The following is a 17,629-nucleotide window of genomic DNA, read 5'->3' on the forward strand; positions in this document are numbered from 1 at the left end:
CAGGGAACACCCAAGTACTTGCCACCTAGAGTCTACAGTGAACGTTTTATTTCAATGTCTATCCATCCCTCTATCAATCCCTCAGTCCACTTGCAAGTGTGCATGTGCATGTGTGCTGCTGCTGCTGCTGCTGCTAAGTCACTTCAGTCGTGTCCGACTCTGTGCATGTATGAGTGTGTGTAAATCGTATATATCAGTACTCTTCCTCTCTTCGCTATTCATATCATTACCTATAGAGGAAAATCCAGTTTTAAAAGCCAGCTTCTCTATCAGTCTAGAAATGTGACTGGTTCAGGCTCCATCCTCGAGCAAGCTTGAAACTCCATAGATAAGACAGAGCTGGCAGGCTTCCAGGCATGATTGACTTTAGTCCTGTTCTGAAAAGGCTTAAGAGCGCGGAAATAGGTAATGTGGCCTTCCAGGGGAAGTCTAGGTGGGAGGCTGCTCTGTGCCGGGGGATCTCCCAGCCACAGCTGCTGTTTTAACTGAAGTGATTTGGGGCATCTATTGGATCTTGAAAAAGTAAATGTGCATATATATATATATAGTATGTGTGTGGGAGTGGGTGTTGTATATACATGCACATGCTTGCACACACACCCACACACCCATATACTGCATTGTCTCCATGACAGTGTGGCAAAGTAGGTCTTATCTCTGCTTTATAATCCAGGAACAGAACTTGGATTAAAAGACATGTCCAATGCTGCACAGATTACTAATAAGTGTCAGGAAGGGAAATGGAATGTTTTTCTGGAGTTCTGGAGCCCGAACCACTTCCCATGCCATTCTCGACTTGGTTTCCTTGCCTCATTGGCCTTCGGTGTCACCTTTCAATGTGGTTCATGCTCAGGCCAGTTTGCCTGCTGGAAGGCCTCAAGAAGACTACATGTTCACAACTGGTCCTTAGAGAGGATGATTTTAGTGGCAGGGGTGGGGGGGCGAGTAGCAGTCCAGAGTAACCAAGTCAAGGCTTTGAGAAAGCTAAGTGAAAGCGGGGTAACTGAGAAAAGATAGAATCCCGTCTGCCTCTGATGATCATGACTTGCTGGTTTGTTTCCAGGTGTTTTGAAGTCTTCTGCATCTATTGTCAGTCAAACCACGTTGAAGAACCTTATGTCAGCATCACCAAGAAGCGGCAGATGCCAAAAAATGGCCACTCAGAGGAAATTGAGAAGGAAGTGGGCCAGGCAGAGGGCAAGCTATTCACCCACCGATCTGCATTCAGCCGGGCATCGGTGATCCAGGCTTTCCTGGGCTCAGCCCCCCAGCTGACCCTGCAGCTGTATATAAGTGTCTTGCAGCAGGATGTCAGTATCGGACGATGTATGTATATTTTTTATTTCTGTTTGCATTTGGGAAGCGTGGAGAGCAAAACATAAGGTCTGTTTTGTTTCAGGTGAAATTCATTCTATGTGCCTTCCATCCGAAGTCTGTGTTCCAGTTACTAAGCTCAAAACGTAGTAAGTTAAAATAATAGCATTTCTTTTGCTTATGAATCTGCAGTTTAGGCAGCTCTCAAAAGGACTCACCTTGGCTCCACTGTGCACTAACTGGGGTGGCTCAAAGGTGGGGAGTTGGAATCCACCGAGGGCTCAGCCACTCACAGTTCCTACGGTCGGTGCTGGCTATTGCTGGGGCCTCAGATCTTCCCCACTTTGTCTCTCAATGTGGGCTAGTTTAAGCCTCCTCACAGCATGGTGGCTGCTTTCAGGAGCGAGTATCCTGAGAGGGAGAGAGGGCCAGGGGGAAGGGTATCCCCTTTGTGATCCGGTTTTGAAGTCATGAAACATTACTTCTGCTACCATTTTCTTCGTTGATACAGCCAGGCATCCTGTCAAGGTTCAAGCCAAAGGGAAGAAAGGAAACTCTGACTTTTGTTGGGGAATGGCCACAGTCTAGAGGTTCACAGCTGTGACCATTGTGGAAAATACAACTTGCTATACATAGGCTGAAAGGATGGCTGCCAGGGGCTGGGCCTCTTCAGATTGTGCCTCTGTCACTTATCGATAGTTGTAAAGCAGCTGAGACAGTTGTAACAGCTTCTTTGTGGTGAATTAGGGCATCAGGAGTTCCTTCCTGTCTTCTTGAAGTTATAGTAGATATCTCATCTTTAAAATAAACACACTTCTCTAACCTTTGGACTAGTCTCACATCATCAAATTGAGGGCATGTTTTGATTAAGCCAGATTTTAAAGCAACACTGCACATTCATTGGACACAAGTGAAAAACCTTCATATGAAAAGAGGAAATAATCCTTTGCAAATATTAATATTGTAAGTAAATGAAAACCAGATATTCTGGTAAGTTTTACTATACAAATAAGCAAAAATGAGTTAAAAGCCTTAAGTTTAAAAATACATATCTAAGATAATACTGAAATTGGAATGTTTTAAAATAAATCACCCTTATTAATTTAACTTCCCTGTCTTCTTTCTGCCTCTAAACTAGGCTGGATGGTAAAATGTCTTTAATTTATGGCTGAGTCACAGGTTATTTGTATATCACAACTGTCTCCCTTATCCAGGTTATGTAAGAGTGACTATGATTCTTAAGATATATCAGAACTTTAAGTTGAGGTCTTGGACCTTGGCGGATTAACACTTGTGAAAACACCTTCCACAGCCCCTGGTAGTCAGTAGATGCTCAATAAATGCAGCAGCATCCTGTTTTCTAAGGACTTATAACTAGAATGGGCATAGAGCAAGTTGAGTCCTCTGCATGCCAATATACCCTTTACCCAGTTCATTATTTTTCTATGTGGCAGGAACACAGCAAGAGACCAGATGTGGTGATAGCCAATTTGATTTTTACATGTCGGTTCAATTTTTTTCCTCAAGTTACTGAAAATGAAGCTGTCTTTTAGCTCAGAGGTTGGCAAATAGCAGCCCATGGATGTAATCAGGGGGTGCTTGTTTTTGTAAATAAAATTTTATTGGAATGCAGCCATGCCCTTTGATTTACCTGTTATCTATGTCTGCCTATTTTTTTTTCCTTTGAGCAGAGTTGAGTAGTTGCATAGTTGCAACAGAAAATAAGTGGTCCACAGAGCAGAAAGTAAAGTTTGCCAACCCACATTGCAGTTTTTCAGATGAAGTTCTATTTGGGAAAATGAAACCTATCTCATAAAATGTCAGTGTCACAAAGAATATCTGTAACATGCCCCTTGAGAACTTGGAATAATATAAGTCCCCTGAGAATTAAATGATAAATCAAATACGTATAGAGAAAGTAAGTGGGCATGGTCCTCTTAAAAATACAGATAAGTGCCATTTATATAGGTTTTGAGTAACGCTAATCACTGCCTTAGCATATCTAAGAAAGGAATCCCTCGGCCAGAAGGGGAAAGGTAGTTACAATTAGAGCACAGGCTGGGGTGTGTCATGAAGGCCAACATGGGCAGGATCTATCATATGATTAGGAATGCATTTGCTGCAAGAAACACTTGACTACAAAGTTAGACAACCCATTATTTTGCTCATCTAAGAAGAAATTGGAGTTAGGACATTGCTGATATTATATCAGCTGCTCACACTGATAAAGTTGATGTCCCTACAACAACTTTTCCATTGGCCCCTCTTTTGGGTTGCTACTGCATAGAATCCATCATGGCTTCATTCAAGGTAGGAAGAAAAGCATGAAGCAGAAGGGGGAATGTTTTCTTCCTTTAGTTAGTTCAGTCGCTCAGTTGTGTCCAACTCTTTACGACCCCATGGACTGCAGCATGCCAGGCCTCCCTGTCCATCACCAACTCCTGGAATTTACTCACACTCATGTCCATAGAGTTGATGATGCCATCCAGCCATCTCATCCTGTGTCGTCCCCTTCTCCTCCTGCCTTCAATCTTTCCCAGCATCAGGGTCTTTTCAAATGAGTCATTTCTTTGCATCAGGTGGCCAAAGTATTGGAGTTTCAGCTTCAGCATCAGTCCTTCCAATGAATATCCAGGACTGATTTCCTTTAGGACGGACTGGCTGGATCTCCTTGCAGTCCAAGGGACTCTCAAGAGTCTTCTCCAGCACCACAGTTCAAAAGTATCAATTCTTTGGTGTTCAGCTTTCTTTACAGTCCAACTCTCACATCCATTCACGACTACTGGAAAAACCATAGCTTTGACTAAACAGACCTTTGTTGGCAAAGTAATGTCTCTGCTTTTTAGTATGCTGTCTAAGTTGGTCATAACTTTTCTTTCAAGGAGCAAGCATCTTTTAATTTCATGGCTGCAGTCACCATCTGCAGTGATTTTGGAGCCCAAAAAAGTAAAGTCTGTCACTGTTTCCATCACTTCCCCATCTATTTGCCATGAAGTGATGGGACCAGATGCCATGATCTTAGTTTTCTGAATGTTGAGTTTTAAGCCAACTTTTTCACTGTCCTCTTCCACTTTCATCAAAAAGCTCTTTAGTTCCTCTTTGCTTTCTGCCATAAGGGTGGTGTCATCTGCATCTCTGAGGATATTGATATTTCTCCCGGCAGTCTTGATTCCAGCTTGTGCTTTATCCAGCCCAGTGTTTCTCATGATGTACTCTGCATAGAAGTTGAATAAGCAGGGTGACAGTACACAGCCTTGATGTACTCCTTTCCTGATTATTAGTAAGTAAAAACTTTCCCAGAAACCTCCCTAATAAATCTCATTTAGGTCTCATTGACCAGGACTGGTCACATGATCACCTTGGTTCAAGAAATGCTAGAGAAGCTGAGCATAGGAACAGTTACAACCAGTGGCTTTGAACAGCATTCCTTCAACTTCTCTGATGATGATGTCACCAGAGGTGGGAGCCAGGGAGCTTGTTAAAAAATCTACAGAAAACCAGGCTTCATTCTCAGAAATTGTGATTTGCTAGGTATGGGATGTAGCCTCAGATAGGTCTTTTGATCTTTTTTCTCTTTGTTTTTTAAACAAGTGCTCCTGGTAATTTTTATGTTCAGCAAAGTTTGGGAACACTGGACTAGATAAGTCACAGCCTGCCTAGGGCTAGGCCCATTGCCACCCACAACAAAGTTATGTTTTCTTAAAATATAGGAGAAGAACACTGTCTGCCATACCATATATTGAGACCAATGAAAATATCCATTCTTGACAGGAGAGGACATGAAGTCCATCCAAACCTGATCCCTTCAACATTCAAATTCTGTATAGCTTTCTTTTCTCTCTTATCCTATGCTCACTTAGCAAATGCTGATGAATTTGTCCATCGCAGAGCTTGGAGGGGAGGTGGAACCAGCCACATGGTCCACTGGAGAGATTTTTGTTAATTGCAGTACAATTCATACAACAATAAGTTCATCATTTTAAATGTACACTTTAGTGGATTTTAGGATATTCACTATGTTGTATCATCATCATCACTATCTAACTTTAGAATATTTTCAATGCATTGAAAAGAAATCCCATATTTAGTGGCAGTCACTCCTCATTTCCCCTCTTCAGACCCTGGCAATCACTAATCTACTTTCTGTCTCTATGAATTTGTCTGTTGTGAATACTTCATATAAACAGTATCATATACTTTTGGAGAGTTTCTTCCCCCATAGTCAGTGAATAATGGACACTGTCTATGACCCTCAGCCTTTGAGTGAGACTAGTCAGCTCTCAGGGGACTTGATTAAGTCTCTGGACCTTGGAGGATAGGTTGGTCTGAAGCCCAGGTGAGTACACCAAGGTTACTGTGTTCTTTCTGTGAAGGCTTCTGCGGCATGCCACTTGGCCTGCCTGGATCTCCAAGTGCCCTTCTCTCTTCCAGTCAAGGTGGTAATGTTGGCAGTAATGACAACTGCTTCTCAGATCCTTGCTTTGTGCCAGGCACTGTGAGTGGCATGATTTTGTTTCACGTTCACAGCATCCCTGGGAGGTAGATTTGATTACTTCCATCTTCTTAAGGATGAAAATTGTACTCCTAGTCTACCAGAGGAGGCAGGACGTAGGGTTAGATTTATGTGAATTCACTCATTGAAGTCAATGAATATGTATTGAATATGTTCTGTGTTCCTGACCTTGTGCTGGGCTCCAAGGATAAAGTGGTGAATAAGGTGGACAGGGCTGTATCCTTCTGTAACAGGATAAGCAAATAGGAAACAAATAATTAGTCATATATTTATTTTATTTCAGGTAAATCCTACAAAGTAAAAGTCTGTTGGGGACCTCTAACCAAGTCTGGAAGATAAGGGAAAATTTCCCAGGGGAACTTAAGTGTAAACCAAAATCTGGTAGATGAATCAAGTGAAGTAAAAGAAGGAAAGGATGTCCCAGGATTTCAGACTTTATCTCAGAGGCACTAGGAGGTCACTGATGAGTTTTAAACGTCACAGTGTCAAGATCAGATTTTGTTTTAGAAGCTGATTACTCTGGAAAATGGATTGGAAGGGAGTGAGGGGAGAAACAAGGAGGCCCAGAAGTGGGCTGCTACAGTTGTCAAGTTGAGAACAATAATGGCTTAGGCTGTAATAGTAGAAATGGGTTATTGGAGCAATATCACTGATGTAGAAGTTGAACAAGATGATGATTGATTGAATGGGAAGGTGGGACAAAGGCATATGTCAGACATAGTTCCCAAGTTCCTGACATATATTGTTGATTTGTACCCTGCCTCATTCCAAAAATGGACTTGGCGACAGGGCTTATTAGTTAGTGCTGTGATACTCTCTGTGGAATATGCCCTTCTGTCTGCTCTTGTGGAAACTGGTAAATTAAATGTTAATATAATATAAACTTATCATCTGGTCTAAAACATGCAATTCAAGTAGTTCATATGATTACTAAAGATTACTGAACTTATTTATGAATGTGTCTCATTGTAAATCTCATTCTCACATGAAATACCTAACACCATTTATTTGAGAGAGGAACAAAGTTATCAGTGGCTGAATACGTATTTTAAGATGTACAAGTATATAAATTCTTTCCCAAGTGATAGACTCGGATGTATACACAGTTCTTATAAACACTCTACATGCTGTGTTAGGTTGAAAAAAAAGTTGTCACATCAAGTGAAGAAGGAAATTAATTACTCTCCTGGTAGTTGATTCAGTGTCTGACATTTTCTCCTGTTCATCAGATGCCGAAGGGCCCCCCTCTGCTGCTCCTGGCCTGTCATACAGGACTGGTCAGAGGCTGCCCAGCCGGCTTCAACAGTGGGGTCAGTAGACCTGGGTTCGCCATCCCAGTTCACCACTTTCTGGCTGTGTGATCTTGGACATCCACTTGTCTCCTGTGAGGAGCAGCTTCCTCACCTGTAAAATGGGGATAATCAGAGTTCCTCCATCTTGGTGTTTTCCCAGAGATGAAGTCACCGTGTACCTGTAAACTGTGACTTAACACAGAGCCTGGCACAGGCCACACCCTTAACAGATGGCTGCCTGTGTCTCCCTCCCCAGCTGCTTAGACAGGTCGCTCAGGGAGCGGCCAGGCCTGGTTCTCATGTGATTGCTGGATGCTTGGGCCTCTGGCGGTGAGAACCCCGGCCTGGCCTGCTGCACCTTGCGGGGGCAGAGTGCTGTGCAGAGGAGGCAGCCAGGGCTACATCCGGGAACCACACAGTCCTCACCTTGGTTCCCTCTCTGCTCCGCTCTGTCTAGTGACACCCTCTATCTCCCTCCTTCCTCCTCTGATGGAAGCTTGGCACTGGCTTAGCCTTTGCCGGCTTCTCAGGAGTGTCTGAGAGTAACCGTGTCGGGTGTGTCTACAGCTCGGTGGAGCAGGTGCTTGTTTAATCCAAGAAACCTTTCTTGACACCTGGTGCTCCTTCAACCAGATGCCTCACTGTCAAGATGTTCACCACACAAATTTGTGGATCATTACAAGAGCCATGAAGCCCTTCTGGACTCAGGCAAGCCCCCCTCTTACCATCCTGCTTATTTGAGTGGCTAGCAGGCTTCTCCCCAGCGATGGCAGGTGGAGAGTGTCCTTCAGCTGGTCACATGAGGACAACAGCCATGCCACCCTATCCCTGAAGTGGAGCATCTTTATGTCCAGGGCATGGTACCTCATCTTCCAGTGAATTTCAGACAACAGGGAGTGCCTCCAGGGTGGGTGGTGCCAGGGAATCGATCATGGTACTCACATCCTGCCAGATTGGTTAAATAGCTCTGTGGTTGCTGAAAGTGGTTGATTTTGGCTTATGGCTGTGGCATGTTTTAGCACTGAATGTTGTCTCCAGGATACCTCACCGGAAGTCAGACCAGAGGATCCATTGAGGACCAGAGAAGTCATAGTAGGTGGATAAATTGTGTCAGGTTAGCAGGTCTGTGAACTCAGGGTCACCTTACGGACCATGCCGTGTCAGCACTGGTGGCCCCTGTGACACCTGCAGGGAGCCAGGCTTCCTGGGCTCTTTAGACTCTCTGTTTGATGACTAGGTTTGGAGGCTGAGTTTTTCTGACCTCATGTGGTCAGGCCATGTGCAGAGTCAAGTGCACAGGGGAGAATCAGGCAGAGCTGTACCACTGTTTCTTTAAGAATCGTGCTCCAGCTGTGCCTGTGGGTTCACAGGAGATGCAGGGGCCCCGGGCAGCTTGTCCTCTGTCTAACTGCGGCACCCTGCCACACCCTCTCCTCCCTGGGACCAGGGGTCCTCCACCAGGGGAGGAAGGCAGGCGGAGGCTGAGAACCACTGCCCTTGGGAAAGCATGAGTCACCCAAGGTTAGGCTTTTTGTGCATTTTGAAAAGACGGAAGGGGACTGGTGGGAGGATTTGTTCTAACTTGAGCCCTGCAGAGACCAGTGACGACCAGTGCCCTGTTGGGAGTGGGAACACTGAAACCAGCGTGAGTGGGAACAGGGACTGGGGAGGGCGTGCCTGCCAAACCAGGTCTGTGACCAAAAGCGGTGTCAGAGCAGGCCAGGGTCAAACACCAGACATAGGTCAGCACAGATGAAAACGTCACATGGGAGATGACTTGAGCCCAAGAGTCCAGCCTGGAAAGACCTTGGAGAGTAATATCAGATTGCTGTTTGCATGAACACAAGGCCTGGGAATAAGGCTGGCCTCCCTCTGAAGACAGCCTCGGAGAAGAAGTGTTTTGAGGGCCCAGGCTCCCCTGGTCCCTGAATCTGACAGGTCCTTCAGTCATGTAGCTGTAACTCTTTAGAACAGGTCTCTAGGTCCCCAAAATAGAATCTCTAAATGAGGGACCATTTAGTAACCCCTAATATGAAGAATTGATGCTTTTGAATTGTGGTGTTGGAGAAGACTCTTGAGAGTTCCTTGGACTGCAAGGAGATCCAACCAGTCCATTCTAAAGGAGATCAATCCTGGGTGTTCATTGGAAGGACTGATGCTAAAGCTGCAACTGCAATACTTTGGCCACCTCATGCAATGAGTTGACTCACTGGAAAAGACTCTGATGCTGGGAAAGGTTGGGGGCGGGAGGAGAAGGGGACGACAGAGAATGAGATGGCTGGATGGCATCACCGACTCTGTGGACATGAGTTTGAGTGAATTCCGGGAGTTGGTGATGGACAGGGAGGCCTGGCGTGCTGCGATTCATGGGGTCTCAGAGAGTCGGAGACGACTGAGCGACTGAACTGAACTGAACTGAATACATTCTTTCCTAAAGCATAAATTGCAAAGTGACAGCTCACAAACCTAACCTGCATGGTGTTTGTTAGTCCTCCGCAGACATCTTAAAAGAAAATTCATAAGTGCTGACACTTAGAATCACAAACTGTTAACCTAAGTATCTGGATTTCTGACTTCTTTTGTGAAATCAAAATGTCTGGGTGTCCCTGTGGTTGCAGTCAGCTGCAGATACAAGATACTATACCATTAAGGTTGGCCTCTGGTTTGCCACTTCTCTCTTTTGGATTTCATGTCTCACCCACTTTACTCATAGTGGCCACTATAGTCTGGACACTAAAGAGACTTGAACTTGTTACTCACACCACAAATTAATTCTAAGTTCACAGTGTTCATAAGGATCAATTTTCTCCTTTAATGATGTATTGTAGTACAGGGCTTCTCATACTCTCTTCAGTGTACAGCCAGTATTATCTGTTCTTCTTGTTCTAATTCCTTATGAACTGATAGGAGGTCCTATAATTCATGACTGATACACAGCTCACATTTGACAAATGTCTTTATAAGCGAGAGTCAGGAAGAGATTTGATTACAGAGTGAGATGATAATGTGAGGACTGGAGCAAGATGCTATATGCTTGCTTTGAAGATGGAGGATGGGGCCACTAGGCAAGGAATGAAAGCTAGAAAGTAAAGGAAATGGATTCTTCTCTAGGGCTCTGGAAGGACCATGGCCCTATTGGTACCTTGATTTTAACCCAGAGAAACTAATTTGAGACTTCTGGCCCCCAAAGCTGTAAGAGAATAAAGGTGTGTTGTTTTAGGCCACCAAGTTTGTGATAATTTGTTACAGGAGCGATAGGAAACTAATAACAGGTGCAGAGTAACCTTTTACAGTCTCTTATTAGGAGCAGACCATTACTCCAAGAAAACTGTCTCATTTTCACAGAGAGCAAATAAATTCTAGATTTGCTTCAATGTAGTATTTGATTCTAAAGGACCCATGATCTCTTTTTGACAAACTTACAAGTAAACCCATAAACTGAGCCAGATTTGGCAAAGTTTAACACAGATTTGTGTTACTTTTCAAATTCTTCTACAAACTTACTGCTTTCTGTATTCATTCAGGTTTTTTTCCTTCACCATTCTTCCTCTTTCCCATTCTGGAACAAGTCATTTTACTTCAGCCCAAAAACACTTTTTCTGCCCTTAATTTTTAAAATGTCTCATTATCTTCAGACTCAGACTCATTCTTATAGAGTCTCATTTACATAAATTATAATTTTTAAGCAGTAACAGGTATTTCATGGAGAAAACCAGGGGATGGATCGTTGTAAATTTCTGTCATTTTAGCAGAGCTTTTGAATACATTCAAGCCAGCTTTATTCAGCCATGCAATTCCTTTCTATATTTTCACATCCTGGCAGAAATGAACATACTCATTTACAAATCCAAAGATACAGCCTCTGTAGCATATATATAAGAAGCAAAAGTATATCAACTCAAATCATGCTTCGTAATCAATGTTTTAGTATTCTTTCTTAGACATTTTCTAGGCATCCGTTGAATTTCTATTAATTATCTCATAATATCTCTGCAGAGCCTTCAGTTACCTAAAGATTTTAGAAATGTTCTTCAACAGAACATACTCCAAAATCTCATTACTGTGGAAAATATAGGTTTATCAGAACAGGTTTATCAGAACTCACTCTATTTGCTTAAATATAAATTGATTTTTTCCTATAATCTTAGACCTTCAGTAGGAGTAATTATAGTTCTTTTGATCATAAACCTGTACATATTTAGGAAAAATATACCCAAGAGGCTTAAAAATGTATGCTTGTATTATAATTCACACTGATGAATCAGAGAAGACCTGCTACTGCTGTTGCTGCTAAGTCGCTTCAGTCATGTCTGACTCTTTGCAACCCCATGGACTGCAGCCCACCAGGCTCCTCCGTCCATGGGATTCTCCAGGCAAGAGTGCTGGAGTGGGGTGCCATTGCCTTCTAGTTGTCATTAAACCCAAAATATTATACTAGTCATCATAGTCAAGATTTATGTGAATTATGTCAACTTGAACTTTTAAAATATTTTAAAATCTAGCACTTTTAAAGTATTAGTAGTTCATTTTTATATTTTAGGAAATTTTAGTTATATTCAGTCTATATAAACAATTATTTATTTAGATATGCCAATCAGAATAGAGGTTCTGTATTTTTTTTCAAATTTTAAACTTTTTATTTTGTATTGGGATATATGGCCACCTCATGCAACGAGTTGACTCACTGGAAAAGAGTCTGATGCTAGGAGGGATTGGGGGTGGGAGGAGACGGGGATGACAGAGAATGAGATGGCTGGATGGCATCACCGACTCGATGGACATGAGTTTGAGTGAACTCCGGGAGTTGGTGATGGACAGGGAGGCCGGCGTGCTGTGATTCATGGGGTCACAAACAGTCGGACATGACTGAGCGACTGAACTGAACTGAACTGATAGCCAATTAATAATATTATGGTAGTTTTAGGTGAACAGTGAAGGGACTCAGCCATACATATACATTTATCCATTTTCCCCCAAACCTCCCTCCCATCCAGGCTGGTACCAAACATGTGCTATACCATAGGTCCTTGTTGGTTATCCATGTGAAGATGGCAGTGTGTACATGACCTTCCCAAACTCCATATCACTTCCCCACCCCACCACCGGCAACCATAAGTTCATTTTCTAAGTCTGTGAGTCTTTCTGTTTCATAAGTAAATTCATTTGTATCATTTGTTTTTAGATTCCACATGTAAGGGAAGTCATACGATATTTCTCCTTCTCTGTCTGACTTACAGTATGACGCTCTGTAGGTCTGTCCATGTTGCTGCAAATGTCATTATTTCATTCTTTTTAATGGCTTAGCAATATTCCATTGTATATATATGCCACATCTTCTTTATCCATTCCTCTGTCAATGGACATCTAGGTTGCTTCCATGTCTTGGCTATTGTAAACAGTGCTGCGATGAACATTGACATGTATCCAAAGGTAGGAAAACATTACATCCTCACACAATAAGAGATGAAGGAATTTCTGAATTATAGACACAGGTACATATAGCCACAGAGACATAGCTTCAGTTCTATAATTTCAGTCACGGGTTAAGTGTAAACACAAGCAGAAAGTCTCCCTAGTCCGATTTCAAATAGCTGTTTTCTTCCCAAAGGGCATGAAATTTTGAATTGATTTGAGATAAAAAATGGACTAACGAAAAGGCTAACAAACCAGATTCTCTTTTGCAGGCAGGGACCTGAATCATATAGACCTGAATATCTATAAACCATGAACCCATTTAGAGAGAGCTCCGGATGGCCAGACGCTCATACCAAATCCCCATCCATTTCTGCCAATGATAGGGAATAACAACAGCCATAAATAAACCAAAATAAAACATTAGTAGAGAGGCAATTTTAAATTAGAAGAACACAGAGTCCACAGTTTTGTTGGCGTTTTGGCTTCACCCAGGAGAGCTAAGAAAAGGCACACCTGGGCTTTCACCGCACATCAGGCGTACTTCTCCGTGAACAATGTTTACCTGGCTCTGACAGGTGAATCTGTTGGGCATCTCACTGTGAGCTCCAAAGCGGTTAAAAGATATTTTTCAAGAACGATGAAATCTTGTCACTCATATAGATGTGGACACATTAAAAGATTTTATTACTCATGAGGGAATTTATAGATGTTAAAATGAATTCAAAGGAAAACAAAGGAATGTTGAGCAGGAATATTGAAAGAAGTGTGTAATTGGAAGCAAGACTGGTTTTATTGCATTGTGGGGGGGGGCGCGCGACAGTTGAACCTCTGTTGGACAATGCATTTTCTCATGTATCTGTGACCTGACAGCCTGGATCTTGGAGCCAGCAAGCAACAGGCCCACGACCACCACAGGAGGTGCATTGCCCCGAACATGTGGAAAGGGCAGTGCCCAATCCTGAGCTCCACCTCTTCTTTACGAATGTGACCATCTCTCTAATTCATGTCCCAATTCAGGAAGAATTGCTTCCAGAGCCTGGCGGGGTCCTTCAGAGTCTCAATTCAGTTCAGTTCAGTTCAGTCGCTCAGTCGTGTCCGACTCTTTGCGACCCCATGAATCACAGCACGCCAGGCCTCCCTGTCCATCACCAACTCCCGGAGTTCACTCAAACTCATGTCCACAGAGTCGGTGATGCCATCCAGCCATCTCATTCTTGGTCGTCCCCTTCTCCCGCCCCCAGTCCTTCCCAGCATCAGCATCCACTGGCTAACCCACTCACAGTTGAGGGAGCCCATGCTGCTGCTGTCAGCAAATGTAACTAAAGAGTTTGGATCCATGGGTGTGCTCCAGACTCCTCTCAGTTTTTGTTATTGTGAGTTGAAAGTGTCTGTGGGATATCTGAAAGGAGATAGCTCATGGAGTTGATGGGTTTAGTCAGGAGAAATGAATGGACTCATAGCCTGGAGAGCTGAATATAGGGCCTGTAACAGGCTCTTCTCTACTCCAAGCCACTTGTCCTTGGCTCTTTTGATTTTAGCATAGCTGTGGTGAAAAGTTCCGTGGATATTGCTAACATCCTCTGTCCAGCCTGTGTCCCAGCACACCATGAGAGGTAGTTTTCTTCTTTTCTATCTTAGGGTTTTCTCCTATGCCAGGGAACACAGCTCAGTTAGTGTTGGAAAGTGTGAGCAAGATAATGCTTGTTGGGCCACCTGCAAACTAAGGAAGATGGTAGTGAATGAATAAAGCTTCAGCCTCTGTCCTTAAGATGAATAATTCGGGATCCAATACGTCTGGTGGATCCCCAGTGGAAATGATGTCTGTTGGCCACAGTGATAACCAGCTTGACAGTGTTATGTAGTCTTTATGAGCCTTGCTTCCTTCCCTCCTTCATTCTGTTTCCTAGGCTCCCCTCCCAATGAACTGCCTGCATCCAGATGCTTGTCTCAGGTTCTGCCATCAGTGCTGTCATCTGAACAGAGGTGGTCTTTTCAAAGCGGGCCAGGCATGCGCAGCTGTGGAAAAGGCAGTAAAGAATCAAGGGCACACATTCTGATGGAGGCTGTGAAAGAATAGAGAGGTTTGTGTAAGAGATAGGCTGAAATTGTACACCACGGATTCTTAGCTGGATGAGGGAAAGTAGAGGGTTCATTTGATTTCACAGCTTGTTGTAGGTTTCTGATGGAGGGCCACTTGAGGGAATAGCCTGGGGCAAGGAGAGACTATGGAGTAATATGTCTGGAAAGGGGACAAAAGTTCTCCACTGTATCAGCTAGCTATTGTGAATAACAAACTACCCAAGACTTAGTGGTTTAAACAGTTAGCATTTATTGCTGCTCAGTAGTCTACAGGTCCACTGGGCAGTTCTGGTCTGGGCCTGACGAGGTTGATGTTGAATAAACTTGCCCATGAATTCACATGCATTCTGGGGGTCAATTGGGAATAATCGGTCTAGGATGGCAGCACTTGGAATGGCTCTCTTCCATGTGTTTACTTCCTGAGCAGGCTGGCCTGGTGGTGGCAGGGCTCCGAGAGAGTCAAAGAGTGCCCAGTCTCTTCTGGTCTAGGCTCAGAACTGGGACATTGTCACTTCTTCCAGATTCTGTTTCCACAAAGCACAATCGAGAGGAGATCAGGAGAGAAAATGAAATCCCTTTCAAGATAATACGCCACCAAGTTGACAGAGTAGTAGAGCATTTTCACTTGTACTATATGGAAATTAGCCTCCTTTAATTTTTAGCCTGTTGGTTAGACCTGATTTTTCCCTGCTGAAGCAACACTAACACAACTACTTCTCTTACGACATGGCAGGTCTTCACATTTTCACAAGTGTCCTGTCTTCCTTTTCTTTTCCATTCTCCAAACCCTCCAGTCATTTCTCTAATGGCAGGCTTGGTAGCCATCAAGGTCACTGTACCTGAAATACAGTCTAGTTCATCTGACTTGTCACTCTTAACACATGGCATTCATAACTGCATGTGACATTGTAGGCATTTATGATGAGCTTATAGCAGTGAAACTGTGTTTTATTTTATTTTTGCTTTAATCTGAACTCTACAATTTTATTGATGTGCCCAAATGTAGCTTTTGGGGGAGCTCAGTCACACAGTTGGTTTATACTGATAGATGATCTGATAAATTGTTCCAGTTCTTTTTCCATACTGAGAGCAGCTAAATCAAGATTTACCCATCTTGTTACTTGCTCAATATAATTTTACATATATAAAGGTAGGGTTTGATTTTTTTTTTCTTGTTCTATTTCCTTTTCTTGGATTCAAGCCCAGGATATCAGTCTGTTCAGATAATTGTGAATCATGCTTCTCTTGTCTTCCCAGTTTTGTCCTGGCTATAAGTTTATGTCTTCATGCAGCAGTTGACAAGACAGTGAGACTAGGACAGCCCTAAAGCTACAGCCCTGTGTACTCCTTGACAATTGCCCTTTGGCCTGGAAGGAAGTAGTGAAGCATATGATTACAGATTGCATATCTGATTGAAAATCCATCTGCACTGCATTCATATTAGCATATGCATTTTCTCTAACTTGTCTACAAGGACGTCATGAGAGGGCTTTTTCTGTTTTATGGGGCTTTTTCTGGAGGCCTTGCTGAAAACCATACACAATATCTATAATATAAAACACCCACTTATTAGCTGCAGATATCTTTTCTTTGTACATTAATGAAATATTAAAACATGTAGACAGGAATAAAGAATATTATAAGAAATACCCATGTACCTACTTGTCTGCTTTATTGAATATTCACATGACATGTTTGCTTCAGAAATTTTTTTTTCTGTTTAAGAAATAAAACACTACTAGTACAATTGGGGCATCCCATGATGCTTCCTTGTCATAATTGCAGAGTTTATCATTCTCATGCGTGATTTATAACTTAACTGCATTTACACTGTCTCTATGACTATTACATATTGGTTTTGTAGGTCTTTAAACTTTATCATACTGTAGATATCATTATTTAACTTGCATTTTTTGCTCAACAGTATTTCAAGAACTATACATGCCGATGAATGTAGTGCTAGTTCTGTCTTTCCCGTGGCTAAGTATTCTATTGCAAGGAACAATTTTCTAAGAGATAGATAATAAATGTTTTCGATTAACAGTAAAGAATCCACCTGCCAATGCAGGAGATATGGGTTCGATCCCAGGATCAGGAAGATTTCCCTGGAAAAGGAAATGGCAACTCGCTCCAATATTCTTACCTGAGAAATCCCTTGGACAGAGGAAGCTGGCGGGCTATAGTCCATGGGGTCTCAAGAGTCGGACATGACTGAGCAGCTAAACAACAAATGGTCAGTGTCACGTAGTCTTCTTGGTTTTTGTCTATTTTTATAACCCTTTAACTGTGCAAAGCACTGTTAATTCTCATACTGTACAAAAATAGGGTTTAGATTGCCTACCTCTGTTCTCCTGTCCTGTCTAACTCACACTGTTTCTCCATCCTCCTTTTGATTTACATGGCCTCCTACGTCGTATGTTCCCTTTTTATAAAACAGAATGACTGCCTTGCCTACCTCCTCAAGAGAGTAGGAAGATAAGGCAGATGATAGATATGAAAGTGCTTGTAAATGTTGCTTTTTCCCACGCTGCACAGCATATAGTATCTTAATTCCCCAACCAGGGATCAAACCCATGCCCCCTGCAGTAGAGATGCAGAGTCCTAACCACTGGACCATCAGGGAAGTCCCTGAAATGTTTTGTTTTTTTAATGCTTCTGTATGCCTTCTCTCTTTTCACTTCCTTTTTCTTTTTCCTCTCTCCCTTTTGCTTCTTCATATTCCAGGAAGAAATATGGCAGCTCATTGAGAAATGTAGGTGACTGAGACACATAGGTAGACACTGTTGGGCAGTGGGGGATTGGGAAGACCTGAGCCCTAAGTGTATAATGTTACGTTCTTGCTGATGGTTTCTCTGCAGCTCTGGGACATCAGTGACTGGGAAATTCAGGAAGCGCTCGTTCTAGGCAGCCTGTTAGCAGAACACAGCTGTTACTTTGTTTAAATGTGCTTTGTCTAAGGTCTGGGCTGACGGCCTGTTCTGCCAGTCTCACCTCACAGGCCTTTTGGCTCTTCATC

General features: G+C 42.9%; 1 protein-coding gene across 3 annotated transcripts in view; it reads left to right on the forward strand.

The window, feature by feature from the left end:
• Positions 1–17,629, forward strand: part of XK (X-linked Kx blood group antigen, Kell and VPS13A binding protein) — an 86,428-nt gene that overhangs the window by 7,876 nt on the left and 60,923 nt on the right. For all 3 annotated transcript variants that reach the window (XM_088833727.1, XM_088833726.1, XM_055393911.2), the window contains exon 2: positions 1,064–1,326. In XM_088833727.1, coding sequence (XP_088689853.1) covers positions 1,064–1,326 — 263 coding nt within the window. The remainder of the gene's footprint in view (positions 1–1,063; positions 1,327–17,629) is intronic.

This window comes from Moschus berezovskii, chromosome X (assembly GCF_049115385.1).
Source record: "Moschus berezovskii isolate FMDL1 chromosome X, NW_MosBer_1.0, whole genome shotgun sequence".
NCBI classification, from domain to species: Eukaryota; Metazoa; Chordata; class Mammalia; order Artiodactyla; family Moschidae; genus Moschus; species Moschus berezovskii.